Source organism: Lissotriton vulgaris, chromosome 2_1, assembly GCF_964263255.1.
Source record: "Lissotriton vulgaris chromosome 2_1, aLisVul1.2, whole genome shotgun sequence".
In the NCBI taxonomy this organism is placed as follows: Eukaryota; Metazoa; Chordata; class Amphibia; order Caudata; family Salamandridae; genus Lissotriton; species Lissotriton vulgaris.
In genome coordinates, this window is record NC_141687.1 from 23,320,849 (window position 1) to 23,346,277 (window position 25,429).

General features: G+C 46.5%; 1 protein-coding gene across 1 annotated transcript in view; it reads right to left on the reverse strand.

Moving 5' to 3' along the window:
• Positions 1-15,512: 15,512 nt before the first annotated feature.
• The window catches only part of LOC147729485 (apolipoprotein L6-like), a 361,042-nt gene continuing 351,125 nt past the window's right edge, over positions 15,513-25,429 (reverse strand). The window contains exon 3 of the mRNA XM_086954354.1: positions 15,513-19,234. Coding sequence (XP_086810480.1) covers positions 18,451-19,234 — 784 coding nt within the window. The 3' untranslated portion in view covers positions 15,513-18,450. The remainder of the gene's footprint in view (positions 19,235-25,429) is intronic.

The following is a 25,429-nucleotide window of genomic DNA, read 5'->3' on the forward strand; positions in this document are numbered from 1 at the left end:
GGACAAGCATCCCTACCTGACGTGCCTCCTGGTACATATGCAGAAGAGGACCCTTGACAATGTTTGATTGTTTCTTAAAGAGCTCGATCGGGAGCCCATTGGGGCCATGCTCCTCCCTCCGAGGTTGTGACAGAGTAGGAAGCGCAAAGTCGCGGAGGAACTCCTCACAGTCCTGCTCCGTCCTTGTATAAACCGGGGAGTATATTTCTTCAAAGTGTGTCGCGAACATCTCCGCAATAGCTGTGCTAGTAGACACCAGGGAGCCCGACTGATCTCGCACAGCCGCCACCCAGGAGCGCCCCCTATCTCTGCACTCCAGCCAGGCCAGGAGCTTCAGAGACTTGTCCCCAACATCATAAATACGGTGCTGTGTGGCCAGAGCAAGGGCCCTCGCCTCCCCCTCCGCCAGAGCCCTGAGCTCTGCCTGTTTGAGGCCAGAGCGTGCCGACCCTCTAACGAGGGCTCCACACCCATTCTATGCTCAAGTTCGGTGACCTCATCTTCGAGCTGCCTAATCATCAAGGATTCCTCCTTCTTTTTCGCTCCTATCAGGGCCTGTGCCTGTCACCGCAGAACGGTTTTGTACGCCTCCCAGAGTGTGATGCATGACTGTACTGACCCTTGATTCTCCTCAAAATAGAACTGAGAGCCCTCTCTGATCTTATCTCCTATCGTATCATCCTCAGGTTCCACGGATCAATCCGCCTTGTTGACGACTGGCCCCTTCAAGATTGCAGCCATTGGCAAATGGTCAGAGAGACCACTAGCTAAGATTTGGGGGTCCGAGAAGTCCCCTAACTGATCAGTACGCGCCAGCAGGTGATCCAGTCTGGAGAAGGACCCATGCCTGGCCGAATAGAACGTGTACTGTCGCGAGGAGGGGTGGTGTGCCCGCCACAAGTTGCTCAATCCAAGAGCCTCTAGCAACCCCTGTAGCCCCTGCTCCCCCGATGGCCCTGCCCCCCACCCGACCTATCAAGGTCTGCGGACAACACATCATTCATGTCTCCCCCCAACAAAAGCATCCCCAGAGGGATATCTGCCAAGAAGGAACCCAGGCGTTTGTAAATTGTGAAATGCAGGCCCGGCGGCACATAGCACCACTGTCCGCCCATCCCACCCCGCTACTGCCACCATACACCTGAAATCATCGGTCCACGTCCCGGTGACCACCAAAGGAAGAGCCTTCCGCAATAGGATACCCACTCCCCTAGAACCTGACGTGAAACCCGAGTGGACAACCATTTTGTACCCAAAGCGGTCTAATGCCCGGCAAATGCGTCTCCTGCAGGAGAACCACGTCAGGCGAATGTCGCTTCAAGTGCTGCAGTACTAATGTCCTTTTGATCTTGTTGCCCAGACCTTTGACATTCCATGCCCAGATCTTAACCACGGACTGTGAGCCCATCTGCACTGTGTGTCCTATGATCCCTACAACCGGAGCTTGCTATCCTGTGGTGCACCACCCCCACCCCCACCCACCAAGAGACTGACCAAGAAATGAGCATCAACAACTTGTCAAAACAAAACCCCCGCTCTCTCCCCCTCCCATACAGACCCAACAAACCACCCCCCAACTCCCCCCTCCCTGCTTGGTGAGCCTCAAACCACCCACCATTGAAACATGCAGAGCGCCTGTTGCCCCCATCCCACAACAAAAACCATGTGAGAGGAATGTACAGTCACCGACCTAAGAAAGATGCCCCTGTAACATATCGGACTATACACCCTCATGTATGACTCGGCCCCAGGTGCCCCCCCCCCAATATCACGTCTTCAGCACCCAGCCCCATTCGTAGCCATAACCCCGGTCCGTATGACGCCTCAGTCCAAGTCCCGCACCAAAGGCACCATTCAGGGCAGTCATTGATGTGCTCACCTTACAGAACGCAGGCCTCCCCGGCACACATCTCTTCCGCCCCAAATCGCAAGCAGTGCAGGGCAAATCTCACAGTAATGCAATATCCTACCATAGCATAGTCACTCCGCCCGTTGCCTCTCGTCGTCTCTGGGAGCACTCACTGTTTCTGGGCTCGCCCCCGGGCTCCCGCTCTCCACTGATGTTTCATGTCGCTTCCCACGGCGGCCCACCATGCGCCACCCTTCCAACCAGTCGGTAGCATCCGCTGGCGTATCGAAGAAATAAGACTTGTCTCCATCCAATACCTTGAGCCTCGCCAGGAACAGCATCATGTACTTCACCCCCTTATCACGGAGCGCCCTTTTGATGCCATCGAAGGAGCGCCTCTGCTGCTGCATCTGCAGCGTAAAGTCCTGGAAGAAACGGATAGTGGCATTATCCCAGTGGAGGTCCCCCCGGACCCGTGCAGCCTGCAGGATGGCATCTCTGTCACGATAATTGAGGATGCGGGCAATGATCGTGCATGGCGGGGCCCCGGGCTTTGGCTTGCCGCCTAGGGCTCTATGTGCCCACTCCACCGAGAAGAAGTTCGAGAGGCGATTCCCTCCAGCACTCCCACTATGCGTATATTATTACGCCGAGTCTGACCTTCCTGGTCCTCCAGGTGGGCATACACGTCAGCCTGGTTCTTGGAGAGGAGTGCCACCTGCTCCTCGAGGCGTTTCGTCTTCGCCTGCAGTCCGCCTATGCTGGTTTCTGCCACCGCCACCACTTTTTTGGACATTTTGCGGAAGTCCGCCCGCAAGAGATTCACCTCTTCCATCACCGAATCCAATTTTGGCTCCATGGTGTCCCGAAAGTCGTTAATGGCCCTCATAATGTCCTTCAAGGATGGGTCCGGCCCTACATCATCTCTATTGCCGACATGGTCACCACCAGTCGCACCCCGATCACGGGCCATCGCCACTGTGTATTTGATCAGAGTTGCCCTGTGCTCTACTTCGGCCCATACCGGGCTCAGCTGCCACACTACGCCGGAGTTGGAGCCGCCCAGGAAGTCTCCCGCGTCACCGCCACTGCACTCCTCAAAGCCGCTCTCGCCAGGCGCAGATTGTGAAGCCCCAGGGTTATCAGGCGCCTGTCTCACCAATGCACTGCAGCCGCCTCACCAGTCTGTCAGTCCCCTGTGCACCGCCGCAACACCTCAGGCCAGGCAGTCAATGGGCCGCTCGCAGGGTACAAGCCGCAAGCCGCCAGGCACCCCCCTTGAGTTCAGCACGTGTTCAAACTTTGCAAGTCAGGCCCCCGACCAGGCACCAATGCCCCCTTGCCTTAGATAGTCACTTGCCTCCAGGGCACACCCAATCCTGTCTTTACCCAGGCAGACGTCGTTCGGGCACTGCTGTCCACAGGGGGCCTTCCGATTGCTGCCACTTGCCCCAGCAGGATACCTGAAGTATGGCCGCAGGTTCCGGGGCTCCAGCTCCAAAGACAATGCGCCGGGTCCACCACAGGAATGGCGCTGTCCCGCGCCCCCAGGCCTTCACTGTTTGCAGGCGTCTCTCGCTGCGCAGCTCCAGCCCGAGCAGAATACCGGCTCGGACACCTCCCGAGCCGCAAGCTGGGGCCCGCTTCTCACTGGGCAAGGCCTCCGTCCGCCACTCGAGCCCAGGAGCTGCGACTCACAGCATTCAGGCGGCCGCCATTTTGAGCGCACTCGGCCGGGCGCCGCTCGCCTGACTCAGTCACCTCAGGACACTTGTGATCGCATCAAAAGCACCGTCACGGACCGCCGGACATCTCCTGCCACTGTGAGTGACACCTGCAGCCGCTCCGGTGCACAGATAATGCCGGATTTCGAGGGAAGGATAAGGTCTCTAGTGTAGCTCCGGGACTACACCGCCATCTTCCACGGCTGCTGGCCACGCCCCCACACAATCATTTCTTGTAGTAATCATTTATTAGGCACAGCTGAACTCCATATTTATCTGAAACAATCATTACTAGTCCAAATCATTTATTTAGCACAGCTGAACTCCATATTTATCTGACACAATCATTTCTCATAGTAATTATTTATTTGGCACAGCAGAACTCCATATTTATCTAAAACAATAATTTCTAGTCCAAATCATTTATTTGGCACAGCTGAACTCCATATTTAACTGACAGAATCATTTCTTGTTGTAATCATTTATTTGACAAAGCTGAACTCTATAAATATCTGACATAATCATTTCTAGTTCAAAATAATATTTGGCACACCTGAACTTCATACTTCTCCAACTCAAACATTTATTTTAGCAATCTTTTATTTGGCACCGCCGAACTTCATATTTATCTTACAAAGATTTATTGTAGTAATCTTTTATTTGGCACCGCTGGACTCCATATTTATCCAACACAAACATTTATTGTAATAATCTTTTGTTTGTCAAAGCTGAACTCTATATATATCTGACACAATAATTTCTAGTCCAAATGTAATATTTGGGACAGTAATCTTTTATATGTTAAATCTGAACTCCATGAATGAAGGAATGAATGAATGTGAATTTGTAAGGTGCTACTTAACCCGGAGGCATCAAGGCGCAGATGATGGAAACAGATGAATGGTCGGGAGCTCCCAAGAGAGACCGCTTACGGGTAGGACTCTGAGAAAAGCCAGGTTTTTAAATTTTTTCGAAAGAGAGCAAGAGACGGCTGGGCCTTAAGGTTGGCTGGAAGTGAGTTCCATAGTTTGGGGGCGAGGGAGAAAAAGGCTCTCCCTCCCCACCTTGCCTTGGCAATTCGAGGTGTAATCAAAATTATGAGCTGATCGCAGGTCCCTGCCAGGGGTGTAAAACTCCATATATATTTGACACAATCATTTCTAGTCCAAATAAATATTTGGCACAGCTCAACCCCATATTTATCCGACACAAACATTTATTGTAGTAATCTTTTATTTGGCAAAGCTGAACTCTATATATATCTGATACAATCAATTCTAGTCCAAATTATTATTTGGCACAGCTGCACTCTATATTTATCCACCAAAAACATTTATAATAGTAATCTTTTATTCGGCAAATTTGAACTCCATATTTATCTGACACAATAATTTCTAGTGCCAATCATTTATGTGGCACATCTGAACTCCATATTTATCTGACAAAATCCTTTCTTGGAGTTATCTTTTATCTGGTACAGCTGAACTCCATATTTATCTGACACAATCATTTCTTGTACCAATCATTTATTTGGCATACCTGAACTCTATCTTATCCTACACGATCATTGATGTAGTAATCATATATGGCACAGCTGAACTCCATATATATCCGACAAAATAATATCTTATAGTAATCATTTATTGGGCACCGCCAAACTCTATATTTATCGGACACAAACATTTATAGTAGTAATCATTTATTTGGCACCGCAGAACTCAATCTTTATCTGACACAATCATTTCTTGTAGTAATAATTTATTTGGTATAGCTGACCTCCATATTTATCTGACAGAATAATTTCTAGTGCTAATCATTTATTTCACACAGTTGAACTATATATCTATCCAACATAATATTCGCTTGTAGTAATCATTTATTTGGCACAGCTAAACTCCATATTTAATTGACACAATCATTTCTTGTAGTAATCATGTATATAGCACAGCTGAACTCCATACTCATCTGACAAAGAATATTTATTGTAGTAATCTTTTATTTGACACCGCTGAACTCCATATATATCCGACACAAACATTTATTGTAGTAATCGTTTATTTTGCTTAAGTGAACTCTTTATTATTCCAACACAAACATTTATTGTAGTAATATTTTATTTGGCATCGCTAAACTCCATATTTATCTGAAACAATCATTTCTAGTCCTAACCATTTATTGGCACAGCTGAACTCCATATGTAATTGGCGCAATCATTTCTTGTAATCATTTATGTGGCACAGCTGTACTCCATATTTATCCGACAGTATCATTTCTTGTAGTTATCATTCATGTGGCACAGCTGAACTCCATCTTTATCTGACACAATCATATGTTGTAATTATCATTTATTTGACACAGTTGAACTCCATCTTTATCCTACTTGATCATCGCTTGTAGTAATCATTTATATGGCGTAGCTGAACTCCATAATTATCTGACACAATATAGTCTTGTAATAATCATTTATTTGGTACAGCAGACCTCCATATTTTTTTGACACAATCATTTCTTGTAGTAATCATTTATTTGGCATAGCTGAACTCCATCATTATCCTACATGATCATCTCTTGTAGTAATCTTTTATATGGCACAGCTGAACTCATATTTATCTGATACAATAATGTCTTCTAGTAATAATTTATTTGGTACAGCTGAACTCCATATTTATCTGACACAATCATTTCTTGTAGTAATTATTTATATGGCACAGCTGAACTCCATATTTATCCAACACAAACATTTATAGTAATGTTTTATTTGGCATTGCTGAAATCCATATTTATCTGACACAATCATTTGTTTTAGTAATCATATAATTGGCACCACGGAACTCCATATTTGTCCGACACAAACATTTATTGTATTAATGATTGATTTGGTGCAGCTGTACTCTATATTTATCTGACAAAGATTTATTGTAGTAATCTTTTATTTGGCACAGCTGAACTCCATATTTATTAGATATTTATTCGACACAAACATTTATTGTAGTAATCTTTTATTTGGCGTACCTGAACTTCATATTTATCCGACACAATAATTTCTTGTTGTAATCTTTTATTTGGCACAGCTAAACTTCATATTTATCTGACACAATCATTTCTAGTGCTAATCATTTATGTGGCATAGCTGTACTCCATATTCAAATGAAATATTAATTTCTAGTGCTAATTATTTATGTGGCACAGCTGAACACCATGTTTATCCAGCATGTCATGTTTTGTAGTAATCATTTATGTGGCGTAGTTGAACTCCATATGTATCTGACACAATCATTTTAGTGCTAATCATGTATGTGGCACAGCTTAAATCCATGTTTATCCGACATGATCATCTCTTGTGGTAATCATTTATGTGGCACAACTGAACTCCATATTTAGCTGACACAATCATTTCTTGTAGTAATCATTTATTTGGCACAGCTGAAGCCTATACTTACCCAACACAAACATTTATTGTAGTAATGTTTTGTTTGGCACCGCTGAACTCCATATTTATCTGACAAAGATTTATTGTAGAGATCTTTTATTTGGCTTAGCTGAACTTCATATTTATCCGACACAATAATTTCTTGTAGTAATCATTTATTTAGCACAGCTCGACTCCACATTTAACTGACACAATCATTTCTTGTTGTAATCATTTATTTGGCACAGCTAAACTCCATATTTATCTGACACAATCATTTCTTGTTGTAATCATTTATTTGGCACAGCTAAACTCCATATTTATCTGACACAATCATTTCTTGTTGTAATCATTTATTTGGCACAGCTGAACTCCATACTTATCTGACACAATCATTTCTTGTAGTAATCATTCATTTGGCACAGCTGAACTCCATACTTATCTGACACAATCATTTCTTGTAGTAATCATTCATTTGGCACCACTGAACCTTATATTTAGCCAACAAGATCATTTATTTACCACAGCTGAACTCCATATTTATCTGATACAATCATTTCTAGTCCAAATTATTTATTTGGCACAGCTGAACCCAATATTTAACTGACACAATCACATTCAAATTTCAAAGCTATATTCGGTACATTTTCCATGACCATAAAAGCATGCTATAAAAACAGACAGAGTATCCCAAATATAATTTGAATTCATCATCAATATACAAATACAGACCATGTTAATTAAAACCAAAAACATAATTCAATAAATAGAATTAAAATCTCATTGATTCACAATTAGTATGTAGTAACTATGGATCATTGGTTTTCATAATTTTCATGTAATACATTCTCCAAGTACGAAAGGGTCTTTCATTTATTAATTGCCATTTGGACAAATTTACAAGCAGCATTCATAATTCTCTCATTCTCCAAGCTACACATAATATTAAATGCCTGCTTGTAATGATAGTATACATTTGTTTTAAAAAGAGGTTTTAATATAAGCTTACGAATATCCCCATGAAAAGCACAAAATAAAATAAAGTGCAACGTTGATTGTGGGGATTTACATGGGCAGTTTGGTAATAAATGATACATTTTCCTTTTTGCGGGGAAAGCAACCAGATAATATAAACTGCCTAATCTCAATCTAGTGAGATAGTACCTTAGCTGGACGTTTCTTATAATAACAAGGTAGGGTTGTATACACATGTAGAAGGGACGTTCATAGTAGGATATAACACTATACTTTTCCGCTTCATCTGCCTCCCTCGCTAAATCCATAGCAGCAGTAAGTCTTCTTTTCAGTTCTTTTTTACTGTAATCTACAATTAGCATTGGTTCTTTACAATCTAACTTGATTTTACAACTTTCTCAAAGTGATTGTATAAATTCTAGCCAAGCTATTTTTCTCCTCTTGTCTAGGGACAGGCAGTCTAGTAATATATTTTGTGTAAACCTAGCTTCTTCACGTGACCACATCCCATGCCATAATGTTAAACCAGCTACTTTTATGAAGTCGCTAATAAAGAGTACAGACAATTCTCTATGAGCTAAAGTGTTAGACGTTGAGCTTGAAGGCGCTAGTAATCATTTAAAAAACTTGTTCTCCTGTGTTTGGAGGGTTACAGCACTAGCACTCCCCCATAATGCTGCACTATAACAAGTAGTTGAAACTGCTTTTGATCTATATAAAGAGAGCATTTCCCTCACAGGTTTATTCCCATTTTTTTCAGAAAATCTAAAAATCCCTACCATACTTCGAAAAAATTTCAGCCTTGCTAAATTGACGTGTTGTCACCAGGTCCCATTTTCAATAAAAAGTAAACCCAAATAAATAAAACTCGTAACCCTTCCGATCAAAATACCTTCCACGTGCTGTTGTTTAATCTTTCTATTTTTCCTACCACAAGTCATAATGAAGGTTTTTATTAGGTTTAATTTAAGATCCATCCCAGTCATAAAATGTGCACATTTTTCAATCAGGTGTTGCAAACCGTTTGCCGTCCTTGAAATCAGACTGACACAATCATTTATTGTAGTAATCATTTATTTGACAAAGCTGAACTCTATATACATCTGACACAATCATTTCTAGTCGAAATTAATATTTGGCACAGCCAAACTCCATATTTATCCGACACAAAAATGTATTGTAGGGATCTTTTATTTGGGAAAGCTGAACTCTATATATATCTGAGACAACCATATCTAGTCCAAATTAATATTTGGCACAGTTGAACTCTCTATTTATCTGACACACACACTTATTGTAGTAATCTTTTATTTGGCAAAGCTGAGCTCCATATTTATCTGACACAATCATTTCTAGTGCTCATCATTTATGTGGCACAGCTGAACTCCATATTTATGTGAAACAATCATTCATTCATTTCATTAAGCTTTATTCGGTGCATATAAAAAAATTACCATAAAAGCATGATATAAACTGGCAAGGGATACAGGGATGATTAATTGATTTGACGCATACAATTTTAAAACATCATACTTTTCCTTGCATGTATTGATTTGTTTAAAAAGGTAGCAGTAAAAAAGCATACATCCTGATTATGCATATTAACATTTAAAAAGCAAATTCATGGCTTCATTAACATTTCGAACTCCGTATTTTACAAAGATGGGTTTTAGATAAACAATGCGATAGTTCATATAAAGGTTACATATCAGAAGAAAGTGCAAGGTGCATTGCTTGGATTGGCCGTCGCAGCGACAAGGACCCACCGGATGTTTTTTCGGAGACGGGAAGGCTAACAGATGATGTACTAACCCAAGCCTCAACCTCGTGAGAACAAATCTATGCGAGGGTCTGATCACCTGACTTAGATACGGTTGAAATCCCTTGTTCCCAACAAACGTGTTATAAAATATACAGGTGGGTTTTAAACTATTGCTGCTCACCCTCCTCTTAGCCTTGTATTTTATGAATATATTCTTTAACTCATGTTTTGACATTGCTGCAGCAGCATATGGGTCGGCCAAGATGTTTATTCCCAAAATTTCCTGGAAACTGACTATTATATGTTTTAACCAAGGGATCTTAGAGTAGTTAACCAGAGAGAGGCAGTCATTAATTACAGATCTATTCATTGCTGTCTCCTTCTTTTGCCAGAGCGCCATAACATTAGTGGTCTCAAAGATATCAAATCTGACAAGTGGTGGATCCCTAGTTCTCTATGAGTTAAATCATTAGGGGCGGAATTTGGTAGACACAAGAGTTTCTTGAGAAAACATTTTCCTCAATTTGCAGGCAGCCGTTAGAACAATGACCCCAGATTCCAGACCTATATAGAGCAATTGATACGCAATGGGATCGGTAGATCTGCAGCATATCCCTGATACGTCTATCGCCTATCTTGGCCGCAAATCTAAAAACCCCATGGGCACTTTTAGCCCTTCTGGTCCGCACGTTAATAAATTCATGTGCCCAAGTTCGGTCTCTACCAAAGGTGATTCCCAGGTAACAAAAATTATCAACTTGGTGCACTCTCTGACCCTCAATAAAGAAACTATGGGAACTCTTTCTGCCGCCCCCACAGATCATAGTGTAAGTTTTGGTTTTATTTATAAGCAGTTTCCTATCCCTGATAAAAATTGAGAATTTGTCAATCAGATGTTGAAGGCCAATGGGAGTCCTAGACAGTAGCACGGCGTCGTCCGCATATAACAATACCGGCACGTCAAGGCCATTAACCTGTGGAGCATCGGCACTAACTGTTTTTAAAATTAAATCTACCTTGTTGATAAAAAGTGTAAAAAGCAGGGGTGCAAGGACACACCCTTGTCTTATACCACTCCTAACCTTAAATTTAGGAGTGCATTCCCCCTTTACGCCATAATGGACACTAGATTAGAGATTGTAATACAGCCGAGCTAAAAAGAAAATAATACCTTCTGGGGCCCCAAGTTCAAGCAGCCTCGCCCAAAAAATGGCGTGATCCACTAGATCGAAAGCGCTGCTTAGATCTGCAAAGCAGAGGTAAAGAGAGCACTGTTTGGTCTGGGTATACTTCCCAATAAGCAAGTTTAAATTTAAACACGGGTCCAAAGTTCCTCGCCCTTTCCTAAAGCCATATTGGGAACTGCCCATAATCCCTTTCTCCTCAACCCATTCTTCCAACCGTACCAGCAATATTCTGCTCATGATTTTGACGGAGGAGTCTAACATGGAAATAGGACAGTAATTTTTAGCATCCCCCTTTTTATAGATCGGAATTATGATGGATTCCCTCCAAGTCGGTGGCACGCCATTACTTACAGCGGCATTAAATATAGAAGTTAACACGGGGCTCCACAACTTCGGGGCAGTTTTATATACGTCAATGGGAACCCCATCCGGCCCCTGGGCCTTCCCCCCTTTACTGGCATTAATGCCTTGTTTCACCTCAGCAATAGTAAAATCCTGAGGGACTACAGGCCAAGAACTATCATTGACACAGTGGGAGTTGTCAGACTTAAATATAGTAGAGAGGTGGGCTGCCCATGTCTCCCAGGGAACATTAGATGTAAGTTCAGGGACCAAATCGAATTTACAGTTGCCCAGAATAACGCACTATTCGACGTTTCTGCGGCCGCTGTCAGTGTTTCCCAAGCCTCTTGTTGTAGCACTACCTTCCTATGCTTAAGGGCTACTTTATAGTCAAATCTCAGTTGGCTTACTGCTATCTTATCTCTCGGCCTGACTGTTAGGGCCCGCTTTAGTGCGGTTTGCAGTGTTGTACATGTGTGGTCAAACCACCCTTTATTGTGTGTGGTTATCCCCGAGCCTGTTTTCGTGAACATAGTGTCAATAACCCTAAAATTACTTAGGATGCAAACGGGATCATGATTTTTATTTAGAATAGCATTAATTTCCCCGGTGCACCCTTTTACAATAGATTTTAAAACCTCTTCAGATTTTTCTCCCTTCCATCTCAATCGTACACCGTTGGGTCTATGGGGTTCGATGTTCATCACAAAACGTGAAATGGGTGGTGTTCTGCCTTCCCAGATTGCAAAATGTGAAACAATCATTTCTTGTAGTAATCATTTGTTTGGCATTGCTGTACTCAATTTGAATCATTAATAATAATTTGTAGTGATATATTTATTGTGGTAATCATTGATTTGGTACAGTTGTACTCCATATTTATCTGACACAATCATTTCTAGTGCTAATCAATTATATGGCACAGCTTAACTGTGTGGGTTTTCAGTGATTTGAAGCATAATGCATTTTAAAGGGGTTATAATAATCAACACAAGAATAGCATACCCCTGCCACATCGCCTTATTCAGCCATCCTCTCTTTTCAGTCACTTAACAGTACCCTAATTTTAAAATATTAAATTTTAGTTGTCAAATGTATCTTACCTGTGTTAATTGTACATATCTAGACACCCAGAAGTCATACAGCCCCTCAGGGATAGGGTCCCCATGGCCTAATAAATCTCGGGCAGAAGGCCACACTTCCTGTTCCCCTTAATAATGAAATTTGGCCCTGGGGAGTGGGGTCCCTAGGGCTTAGTAATGCTCAGCACGGGGCCTGCATGCCTCCTCTCCTAATGTAACATTAGGGTCGCCTACCCCTTCCCTCAGAAGACATGATTTGGCCCCAAGGGATAGAGTCCCGGGGGCCACTACTCCCTCAGAAACAGGGCCTTGAGCCCCTTACCACCACCTCATCAGGACCGCCAAGAGGGCCTCCTTCAAAGACCGCCTCGACAACAATGCACACAACAGCAAGGAGCTCTTCAACATCGTGAAGGAACTCTCCAACCCCAGTTCCAACGCCAACGACATCCCACCGTCGCAAGCCCTGTGCGACTCCCTCACCACCTTCTTCCACCGCAAGATCACCGACATCCACGACAGCTTCAACCCCCGGACGACCCTAACAGGCTCCAACATGCTGGACCCACCACACCCCACCGACCACGACCCCCTGACAACCTGGGCCAACGTGAGCATCGAAGACACAATCAAGAACATGGGCACAATCCACTCCGGCTCGCCGTCTGACCCTCTTCCACACCACATCTTCAACAAAGCTGGCAGCTCCATCGCACCCTACCTGTGCAACATCATCAACCTCTCCTTCGAGACCGCAACCTTCTCTGAGAACTGGAAGCACGGCGAGATCAATGCCCTACTGAAGAAACCCAAGGCGGACCCAAGCAAACTCAAAAACCTCTGGCCCATCTCCCTGCCTACATTCCCAGGTAAGGTAATCGAGAAGATAGTCAACATCCAGCTCACCCGCTACCTTGAAAACAACAGCATCCTGGACCCCTCCCAGTCAGGATTCCACAGCAACCACAGCAACCACAGCACCAAGACCGCCCTCATCGCCGCCACAGATGAAATCAGGATCCTACTGGAGAACGGCGAGATGGCGGCCCTCATCCTTCTAGACCTCTCCGCCGCCTTCGAAGACCGTCTGCCACCTCACACTACGCACACGACTCCACGACTCAGGGATCCGAGACAAGGCCCTGGACTGGACCTCCTCCTTCCTCTCCGGGAGAACTCAGAGAGTCCGCCTTCCCCCGTTCCGAAGCCTCCGAGATCTGTGGCATCCCGCAAGGATCCTCCTTCAGCCCAATGCTCTTCAACGTTCACATGGCGCCTCTCGCACGCATCGCCCGACATCACGACCTAAACATAATCTCCTACGCCGACGACACGCAACTGATCCTCTCCCTCACCAAGGACCCTCTTACCACCAAAGCCAACTTCCACCAGGGAATGAAGGCTGTCGCTGACTGGATGGAGGATAGCCGCCTTAAGCTATACACAGACAAGACAGAGATCCTCATCCTCGGGCCCAACCCCTCAGTGTGGGACGACTCCTGGTGGCCCGCATCGCTGGGGACACCCCTGCACCTACCAACCACGCATGCAACCTGGGAGTCATCCTCGACTCGAAACTCACCATCACCAAACAAGTCAACACTGTCTCCTCCACCTGCTTCAACACCCTCTGTATGCTCCGCAAGATCTACAGATGGATCCTGACTGACACAAGGAAAACAGTCACCCAGGCCCTAGTCAGCATCAGACTCCACTACGGAAACGCCCTCTACGCCAGCGCCCCGACCAAGCTCATCAACAGACTGCAAAGAATCCAGAATGCCTCTGCACGCCTGATCCTGGATGTCCCGCACCGCAACCACATCACCCCCCACCTGAGGAACCTGCACTGGCTCTCTGTCGACAAAAGAATCTCCTTCAAGCTCCTGATCCACGCACACAAGGCACTCCACAAGACCGGCCCAGCCTATCTCAACAGTCATCTCTCCTTCTACGTACCCAAGAAAACTAAGAAATTCACCAGTTAGAGTTTAGTGAGCTGAACTAACTATAAAATGAACCCCCTTGCACTGCTTAAGGCCCCACATCACTCATGAGACCTCACATATTGCATCACTCATGACATGTTCAATGACATCATTGATGTTAAATGACATCATTAATGACATCATTAATGACATCACTGATGACATCTCAAATGGTATCATTGATGACATCACTGATTACACTGTAGTTATAGACAGCATAGAATCACTGAGTGTATATGTGTGGGTCTATAGCATGGGAATAGAAGGAGCCCTGGAGGCTGGAGAGTGTAATTGTGTATTTAAATAGTTGTATGGTGTACTATTTACAGATAACTAAAGTTTGGAGTGGAAGAAATACTCCATGTTAAACAAGGTAAACGAAAAGCTCATTTGATGCGGGTCACAGAGGTATGTTTGAATGTTGGTTGTGGCTTAAAGCAGGAGTCTTTTCTAAACAAATCTGTGAGAAAGGCCAAAGCAGCCGCAATACACAAACTACCAGTGGATTTCTAGTAATGCACCAATGTTAAATAGTTCTATTACAATGCTACTGGCAAACTTTATAAGCTGTACATGTTTATTTACAGAATGTCACAGAACATTTTTGAGCACCCCAGATTTCTGAATAATGTAGATGGTAGGGGTGTCCGACTTAGAAGTGGTTTATCTTACGCTGGTGTTGTAAGCATGACTTTAAGATTAAGATTAAAGGTCTTTGGGCTTAAACATATCTGTCTCATAATACATAAACCAGGCACTGCCGTCCTCGTAACTTTTCATACTAGACACGTCAGGCCTGTGGCATTTGATGAAACTTTTCCCGATGGCCTAAGAGACTCTATGATTGGCTTGCTTCCATGACTAACTCAGACCTATTGCATTGAGTCCCATAGGAAAACCAATTATTAAAATGACAAATATGTACAGAATTACAATCTTCAAAACAGTATAAAATCCCTCCTAAGAGGGGCTATCATGAATTATCACAATGAACTTTACGACAGCCTTCTGTGTCCAGTTGTTCTAAAGTTCCAATTCCGGCATGACTAACTCAGTCTTGTCTCCTTGTAAAAGGAGTGCTTTTAGAATAGTTCTAGTGAGTTATAGTAACACCTGTCGTGTATCCTGCTCAGAGGTATTAGAAGGCTGTGCTGGAGAATTATATAAAACATGTTATCTTTCATTCTTCAGACGTTTTTTTTCTTTTATTTCCTACTCTTATTGCAGCACTTTCTGCCCCACACAGTCTGATGGACAGTTTTGTGTTGAGTGGTTCTCGGCATCAGATCCGGAGGTGAGAAACGTGCACCATAAATCAACAAGATGGAACATGCACACACCTGTGTACAGGCACACATACATACAAGCACACACAAACATAAACACATGCATACGGACACACACAGGTATATATAAGGACGTGAACTCTTACACACAGACATGTACAAGCCCATATGCTCTTGCACCCTACATACAGACATGCACAAGCACCAGTGACATAACATTAGCCCTTTGGGTGCAGAAAGGGGGAGGAGAGCTGCAGGAGGGCCCCTCCGGGACTGTGCCCAGGTGGCGGACCCCTGTCTTGAGAGCTCCTGACTGGATTCAGGGTATTGGGGGCCTCCTCATGTCCTTTGTAGGGGAGCTCAAGTTTTCTTGCACACACTCACCTTCCCGCCCATAAACAAGTTGGTCACCCAGCACAGTTGTCAGGTGTCAGGTAGACACAAGCTGTGCACAGCATGGCTTCCTCCTTCCCTGACAATTTAACTGGGCAAACCAACGAAGGGTCAAGCCTGGCGTTGGTCACTCTTCTGGCTCCCGATTGGCTCTTCACCCAGAGTCGTAAGAGCGGCCCATGCTCTCTCTTCGTGACATAAAAGCTCACTGTTCTCTCAATCCCTCAAGTGCTCCCGTCGGGCCAACGGCCGTCGCGAGCACTACCTCGGTAGTGCTGTGCACGTCCATTGGCTGACGCGGCCCCACCCACTCATTAAAACTGCTGCAGTGGAATTTGCGTCGCGGTTAAGCGGTTAAACAAATTATATATGGCTCGCCTGCTAAAGATCTAGGCTAGAATGTATGTTTTTCTATAAACGTTGTCCATGGAAATTGCAGGAGTGGCGCTACATTGCAATTTCAGTCCAGGTGAAAGCTTGGAATCTGAGAGTGCCCAGCATGGGACCTCGGAGCGCCTAGTTTTGTTAATAAATTAATTTTCTCTTTTAAGGTGATGGGCTCACCCTGAAATGGTTTGCTTGTTATAAAGGTGGAGCCAGTGACGAGTACATACAACAGAATGCTCTGCTTTACTTATGCTTAATCACGGCTACTGGAATTATGTGATTGTGTAGTTAGAGTGTTTTCCTTCATCTGCTGCATAATCTGTAGATTTGACCCCAACAAATTGTAAATCTAACCCAAACAGTTCAAAAGTTACAAACGCAGCTGCACGTGTTACTCGCAGTGGAAGGCCCTTTGCAAAGGTGAACTGTTTATCTTTCTATTGCTTATTGGTACATTTGGGTATTTAATGAGGTGCAAAAATGACAAAATAATGAAGTAAATACTATCACAAAATATGCTGTATCATTCTGCATAATTTGCCTTTTCTTTCTGCATAATTTACACAATCCTGCTGCATAAATTGTGCCTACCATGCCGCATACATCTAATGGCCCTGGGCTTAACTCAGTATTATGGAAACCAGCCCAGATGTTTGCCTGTGCCTTGACCGACTGCCCCAGATGTTAAACTAGCAGTGGCTGTAAAGATGTCTTCTGTGCTGTCAGACTTATTTAACACATGATCCCGTGTGATCGTCTGTGTGATGGTACTTGTTGTGGGGCACTCACCCACCGTAAGAGCGGATGGATGCTGAACCAGGGCCAGGAGCTCTGGGCTGCCCTGCCTTATTGTCTACAAAGAGGTGTGTCGAGGTGTCTGGACTCTGTCCTCCATGGAGGTTTACTTGGTGGTCTGTTTTATTCCACATAGTGAACTCATTCAGATCTTCAAGACAAGTGACTCAAAACTATGTTATTTATGGAAAAAAGATAAGCGAGTGGCTTCAGTTTTTTTTGGGTGTAAAATTTGGGAGTGTTTAGAAGTCAGTCACTTCAGTGTAAAATAACGTGCTTGTTGTTTGGTCAATATCATTATTATGTACAGACCATGACGGTGGTCCGTACATAATAAAGATATTGCCCATGTATATTGCCCACCTTCTCTTGATAGCTTGGTTTGTATTTTAACCAATTAGCAAAGTCCAGACTCCTGGCTCTGCCTGTGAATTAATGTAATCTGAAGTGAAGTGAGACTACAACACCCAGAAAGCATCAGATTGTTAAAGGAAGACTCGAGATCCAAAGAGCAAGGGCACAAGATACAAAGCCAAGTCAAAGAGGCGTCCCATAGCACCCCTTTACTAGGCCTGGGCGGTGAACTCTGCTCTGCTTGCACAGTTTGTAGAGTTTTCTGCACTCCGCCTAGCACAAGGAATTAAAAAACTCCACACAAGAGCTTTTTTCCTTGCTCATGCTAGCCAATGTCAAGTTGGTGAGTGCGAGTGAGGAAAATCCACCTCCTGCAAGAGATCACAGATGGTCGGAACTGCTTGCATTGAGAAATTTTCTGTTCGCATTGAGAAAGCTGCCGTTCAAATAGAAAATCCACTCGAGCAGCAGAATCGAAGCATCGCCCTCTTGTGCTGCTCATGCTGCCATTCACAGAAAAAAATCTGCCACTGAAACGGCATGACCAAACGTACTCTGCCGCTTGTGGAACTCCGGGTGGTGCAGTGGATTTTTTGGGTCACTTCACTGAGTTCTGCATAGCGGAACTCTGCAAGCTCTGCCCTCTTTACGTACGCTTACATGCCTGTGTGTATTGGCCTCAAAACATCAAAAATGTGACTAAAATGTAAATATTCATACACAGTAGAAATAGGAAGGACTGAGTTCCCAGTGCACTTGTACTAACAGAGTTGGATGTTCAACGGCTTGTCAGAGTGCTTAAGATTTGCCCTGTAGTACCACTTCTCTTACTCATAAGTACTTTTGTCAATTGCCCCTTGTCTGTTCTGAAATGGAGTGCCATGGGGGGATGGGGAGAGAACAGATGCCCTAGTTGTTTATTGGGTTAGACTTGCTCTTAGCTCTGGCACACTCTGTTCAAGAACAGCTAACTGTAGCTCTGTGAGCACAGCCCGCAGCTCGCCCTCTGCCTTGCGGATGGCTCCAGCGAGCTCACTCGGGCCCCCCCTGCTGAGCTCCGTGCCGCTGTGTATGAGGCTAAGTAGGTCGAACACTACGAAGAAAGCACTGAACATTACAGTTGCGCTACCGGCTATCCTGGCAAAAAGGCCGCCACTCTCCAATACCTGGAAGGTTTTCAATAATTTGGTGAGATGGAGGCTGACTTGGCCACATCCGATTCCTAGGCCCCCAATACACCAGGCCACATCTATGTCTATACCAAAAGATGCAATTGTTATTTTCATTGCCAAGTGACTGGCGACCTCCATATTTTGTTTGATTTTTTCAAGCCCTGCTTGACACTCCTTCAACAGCGCCTCCACTTTGTCTTTGTCTATTTTGCTGTTTATCGCATCCACCACACTTGCCCCTGCAGAGGTGACTCCCCCTACGGTGGAGACGGCAAGTCCTGCAGCAGCTGCCACAAGGGATGCCCCTCCTGTAACAGGTACCAGGAGCAGCCCCCCCAATGCCAAAAGTCCCCCAGAAATACCCGCGGTGCTCCCAACAGTGTTCACTATTGTTGCATTACGATGAAATCCGTCCAGGTCATCTGCAATTCTTCGCAGTGTGTCTGCGGCATCTCTCAGCTTCTTTCCCTCCAAGAATACTTGTTCCAGGTACAGGATTAGACTTTCTGTGTGTTCCCGAATCTCCACCCTGTTGGAAGAAGGAACAAAAAGCACTTAGTAAAGCTCCATGTTTGTAACCTGTCAGGGGCGGCTCTAGGCTCATGGTGGCCCTGGGCAGGGAGCGTAGGTAGGGGGCCCTGGAAGAGGGGGGTCTGGGTGGGGCGGAGCACGGAGGCCAGTGAAGAGGGGGTGTCAGGGTGTTTGGAAGTTGAACAGAGCCGGAGGCCGCCAAATCCCTGCCAGGGGCCACCACACAAATATGTATCCATCCTCAAATGATTATTATATTAAGGATATATATTGGTGTGATGGCCCCTGAGGTTTGGTGGCCCTGTGCAGGTGCACAGCTTGCACATGCCTAAGGCCGGCCCTGCACCTGCCACCACTGCCATCACCTGCTTAAACTACGTATTCAGTCAGTTGACCTAAAAAAATATCATATTCAAGCACCTCAGTGACGCTGGGGGAGCTTAGACCCATATGAAACCCATATGAAACCCCATGGCTGTCAATATAGCACTGTTTGCTGGTGGATTTTGAAAGTGGTGGGGTTTTAAAGCAATAAACGAACTATAGCGCAAGTGAAGCTAGCAAGCCCGATGTTTATGAGGAAGGTTTCGTGGGGGTTTTCCCCCTCAGGACATAAAAAACAATTGGTGTCTTTTGGGGCAATTTTTAGCAGTATTTCTGTGATAAATGGGTCAAAAATACAGTTTTTGTACTGGCTTCAGCCGGCCACCCTCCCTCTACTCACAATGTGGTGGTGTTCTGCCTAGAACTAGGGAACCAGCTTCAATTCTTGGCTTTGGCTGAATATCCTGTGATTCTCGGCCAATCGCTTACTCTCCTGTCCTTCTGTAATGTAACTGCTGCTCATGTAAAGCTCTTTAACACCTTTGGGTTAAAGTGTTAAAATGCCGGCTCACCCAATTAGAGACAGATGATCCGGTTAAAATAGGGGATATAATGCTGAACCACTATGGCTCTGTCTATAGCCAGCACCAAAGCATAGATCTTCGAATGCTAGAAATATTTTTACACAATTATACATTGCCCTCGCTCTCTGAAGTAGAACAACTATCTATGGCTAGTCCATTCTCTATGGAGGAATTAGAGATAGTTATTAAAGATCTCCCTAATGGTAAGACCTATGGCCCGGGTGGGATTCCTTCAGCATTTTTTAAGGTCTTTTTTTGTGCCTTTGCTGATTTCTTTCTCATTTTAATAAATTCTATGTTAGAGGGAGGCACAATACCGGATTCCTTCAGACAAGGCAATGTGGTGAGCTTTCTGAAGAAGGGGAAGGACGCTAAGGACCCAAATTCCTATCGTCCAATAACATTATTAAATTCAGACTACAAAATAGTAACAAAAGTTCTATCATTACGTTTCAATCGTTGTACCGCAGAATTGATCCATTCAGATCAGAATGGTTTTATTGCGGGTAGGCAGTTATTCACAAACACTCATTATTTAATTGAAGCCTTAGATTATTTTGAGACACGAGGGATTTCTGCTTTGGTTCTGGTATTGGATGCTGAAAAAGCTTTTGATTTGGTAGTTTGGGAGACACTGTTTATTATTTTGGAGCACTTTGGTATTTCGGCTAAAATTATTTCCTTGATTCGTAATTTGTATACCAATGCTAAAGCTAATGTCATCATCAATACCTCAATGGTCGGGTCAGCATCAGTTAAACGTGGCACGAGACAAGGGTGCCCTTTATCGCCAGTTCTTTTTGCTTTTTTTATTGAGCCCTTGGCAGTCGCATTGAGGAACTGTGCGGAAATTCTCCCCCCAATTCCATTAATTGCCAAAGTAAAATTGTATGCAGATGACATCATGCTTAATATTAAACCTGAATAACGAATTAAAGCAAAGGTATTTCAGCTCTTCGAGGACTTTGAAGTCCTGGGGGGATATCGCATAAATAAAAAAAAAACTGAAATACTACTTTGTGGGGGTAAAACTATGGAACTGCATCCCGATATACGCTGCTGTATTAATACTAAGCCCAAGAGATATCAGCAGAAGAGTGGGGGGGACAAGGGTAAACAGAAGGAGTCTCAGAAAGGGCCCCAAAGTAATCCCCAAGGGAACCAAGGGAAAGGTTCCCAGCCTCCCCCTGAGAAGAAGCCAGGGGCCCCGATGGGTAAACCTGTTCATAGGGGCCCCCTAACCTGCTACACTTGTGGGCAGGTGGGACACCGGTATTAGGATCCCCAGTGTCCCATGAAGAAATCGAATACACCGCCGAGTGCACCCCCCCCGTCAGTTGGCGAGTGTAGCCCTGGGAGGGTAGGAGATGGTTGTCCATGGTGGGAGGGGTCCCGCAGAAATGTCCCTGGTCTCGCTAGGAGACATGCAAATGGTCCCTCCACCCCTTCTGCCTAGTAACACTAGTAAATATAGGCAGTGGGTGACCATTAATGGCCATAGAGTGAAAGCTCTCAGAGACACCAGAGCGAGTGTGACAGCTGTCAAGTGTCACTTGGTGTCCAGAGAGCAGGTGGTTCCCCACGCATTCTACCCTGTGATAGCTGCTGACAACTCCCAGAAAGAGTGTGAGGTAGCTCAGGTTTCCTTTGAATGGGGGGGAGTTTCAGGTACTCTTCAGGTCGCTGTGAGGCCCGCCATGCCTGTCGATTGTCTCCTGGGCAATGATTTAGAAGACTCCACTTGGGCTAAGGTGGAGAGAGAGGCGCACTTGAAAATGTTGGGTGTGCCAGAGTGGGTGTGTGCAACCACTCGATCGATGACAGCGAGTAAGGGTGTTGATGGGGTCCCGGAGCCTGAAAGTACGGCCCAGGACCCAGCTGTGAAGAGAAGAGGCAGGAGGCGCGGGAAACCGGCCCCCGTAGTTCCTGTGGTCCAGGAGGAGGTAGACCCCGAGGGGGATGCCCTGGAGCCCACAGGGGAACAAATTGCCGAACTGGGAGACCTGCCCGAGCTGACCCATTGGCAGCAGGATGGTGGTCCCTCCAGGGAGGAATTCTGTGCCGAACAGAAGGTGTGCCCTTCTCTTGTGGGCATGAGGCAGCAGGCCTCAGCCCAATCCTCAGGTGATCAGTCAGGGTCACATTTTGTGTACTGGGAGAACGACCTCCTGTATAGCGAGCCTAAGGCTGCTGAGCCTGGGTCAGCCCGTGTGCTGGTGGTACCCCAGCGCTTCAGAGCCTTCCTACTGGGGTTGGCTCACGACGTTCCGTTAGCTGGACATCTGGGGCAGGACAAGACCTATGACAGGCTTGTCACCCATTTCTATTGGCCTCAGATGCGAAGGGATGTAGACATCCATTGCAAGACTTGTCACACTTGCCAGGCAAGTGGGAAAAGCGGAAGGAAGCAGAAGGCTCCCCTCCAACCTTTTCCAGTGGTCAGTACTCCCTTTGACCGGGTGGGTATTGACATTGTTGGGCCCCTGGACCCCAAGACAGCCCTGGGCAACAGGTTCATCCTGGTCTTGGTGGACCATGCCACACGGTACTCGGAAGCCATCCCTCCCAGAACAGTGACGGCCCCCGTGGTGGGACGGGCACTGATGGGTGTTTTCTCCCGGATGGGGTTCCCCAGAGAGGTGGTGTCAGACCGGGGCACCAACTTCATTTCGAACTATATGAAGTCTCTGTGGAGGGAGTGTGGGGTAACCTACAAGTTCACTACTCCTTACCACCCTCAAGGAAATGGGTTGGTTGAGAGATTCAACCGTACCCTTAAAGGCATGATCATGGGTCTTGAAGAACCAATGAGGCGGAAATGGGACGTCCTTTTGCCATGCCTGTTGTTTGCTTACCGAGAGGTGCCACAGAAGTCTCTAGGGTTCAGCCCCTTTGAGCTTTTGTACGGTCACCCGGTAAGAGGGCCTTTGAGTCTGGTCAAGGAAGGCTGGGAGCAATCTCCCAGGAAACCTCCCCAGGATATATACAGCTACATGCAGGCCTTTCGGAACCAGACTCGGCGCTTCAGAGAACTTGCTCAGGCAAATCTGGAGGCCAGCCAGGAGGAGATGAAGCATTGGTACGACCGGAAAGCCACCAGGAGGAGATGAAGCGTTGGTACGACCGGAATGCCACTCTGGTAGAGCTTCAGCCTGGTCAGGAAGTGTGGGTCATGTCACCTGTGGAACCTTGTGCGCTCAAGGACAGGTGGACTGGACCGTTTAAGGTTGTGGAGAAGAAGAGCGATGTCACCTACTTGGTGGACTTGGACTTGAAATCTCCCAGGAACCCCTTGCGGGTCCTGCATGTCAACCGTTTGAAGCCCCACTTAGAAAATCCGAAGTGGGCATGCTCCTAGCTACAGATGATCAATCAATCAATCAATCAGTGACACTTATAAAGCGCGCTACATACCCGTAGGGTCTCAAGGCGCTGGGGGGGGGGGGGGGAGCTGCTACTGCTCGAACAGCCAGGTCTTCAGCTTCTTCCTGAAGGAGAGGTGGTCTTGGGTCAGGCGCAGGTCGGTCGGGAGGGAGTTCCAGGTCTTGGCGGCCAGGTAGGAGAAGGACCTTCCTCCTGTAGTCGCTCTTCGGATGCGGGGGACGGCGGCGAGGGCGTGGTTGGCTGATCGGAGGTGGCGTTTGGGAGCGTAGAAGTTGACTCGGCTGTTGAGGTAGCTCGGGCCTTGGTCGTGTAGGGCTTTGTGTGCGTGGGTGAGGAGGCGGAAGGTGATTCTTTTGTTGACGGGGAGCCAGTGAAGGTCTCTCAGATGTCCGGAGATGTGGCTGGTTCGTGGGATGTCGAGGATGAGTCTGGCTGAGGCGTTCTGGATCCGCTGGAGTCTCTTCTGGAGCTTGGCGGTGGTACCGGCGTAGAGGGCGTTGCCGTAGTCCAGTCGGCTGGTGACGAGGGCCTGGGTGACGGTCTTCCTGGTCTCGGTGGGGATCCACCAGAAGATCTTCCGTAGCATGCGTAGGATGTTGAAGCATGCCGAGGAGACGTTGTTGACTTGCCTGGTCATGGAGAGGGAGGAGTCCAGGATGAAGCCCAGGTTGCGTGCATGGTCTGTCGGTTTTGGTGCGGTGCCCAGGGCGGGAGGCCACCAGGAGTCGTCCCAGGCGGAGGGAGAGGAGCCCAGGATGAGGACCTCCGTCTTGTCCGAGTTCAGTTTCAGGCGGCTGGTCGTCATCCATTCGGCTACCTCTTTCATCCCTTCGTGCAGGTTGGCTCTGGCGGCGGCGGGGTCGTTGGTCAGGGAGAGGATCAGCTGGGTGTCGTCGGCGTAGGAGATTATGCTGAGGTTGTGTTTGCGTACGATGGCCGCGAGGGGGCTCATGTAGACGTTGAAGAGGGTGGGGCTCAGAGATGATCCTTGGGGGACGCCGCAGATGACTTCGGAGGCCTCTGACTTGTACGGTGGTACGCGGACTCTCTGTGTTCTTCCGTCGAGGAAGGAGATGATCCATTCCAGCGCCTTGTCCTGGATTCCGATGTTGCTGAGGCGCCGTACTAGGGTGCGGTGGCAGACCGTGTCGAATGCCGCGGAGAGGTCTAGGAGGATGAGGGCCGCTGTTTCTCCATTGTCCATCAGGGCTCGGATGTCATCGGTGGCGGCGATGAGGGCGGTCTCGGTGCTGTGGTTGGCTCGGAAGCCGGACTGTGAGGGGTCGAGGGATCCGTTCGTCTCGAGGAAAGCGGCCATCTGCTTGTTGACGGTCTTCTCGATGACTTTGGCTGGAAACGGGAGGAGCGAGATGGGGCGGTAATTCTTGAGGTCGGTGGGGTCCGCTGTTGGTTTCTTGAGTAGAGCGCTGAGTTCGGCGTGTTTCCAGCTCTCAGGGAAGATGGTGGTGTCGAAGGATGTGTTGATGATGTCTCGCAGGTGGGGTGCGATGACAGCGTCGGCCTTGTTGAAGACGTGGTGAGGGCAGGGGTCGGTCGGTGATCCGGAGTGGATGGAGTTCATCGTGCGGATGGTGTCTTCGGTGCTGATCGGGGTCCAGGCGTGGAGGGTGGTGGTGGGGGGTGGTTGCTCGGTCATGGTGTGCGTTGGTTGGTTGTTGAAGCTGTTGTGTATGTCCGCGATCTTGTTGTGGAAGTATGAAGCGAGGGAGTTGCAGAGGTCTTGCGATGGGGTGATGTCGTTGTTTCCTGCGCTGGGGTTGGAAAGCTCTTTCACGATGTTGAAGAGTTCCTTGCAGTTGTGTGCGTTGTTGTCCAACCGGTCCTTGAATGCTGTTTTCTTGGCGGCGCGGATCAGCTGGTGGTGTTTCCGGGTGGCAAGT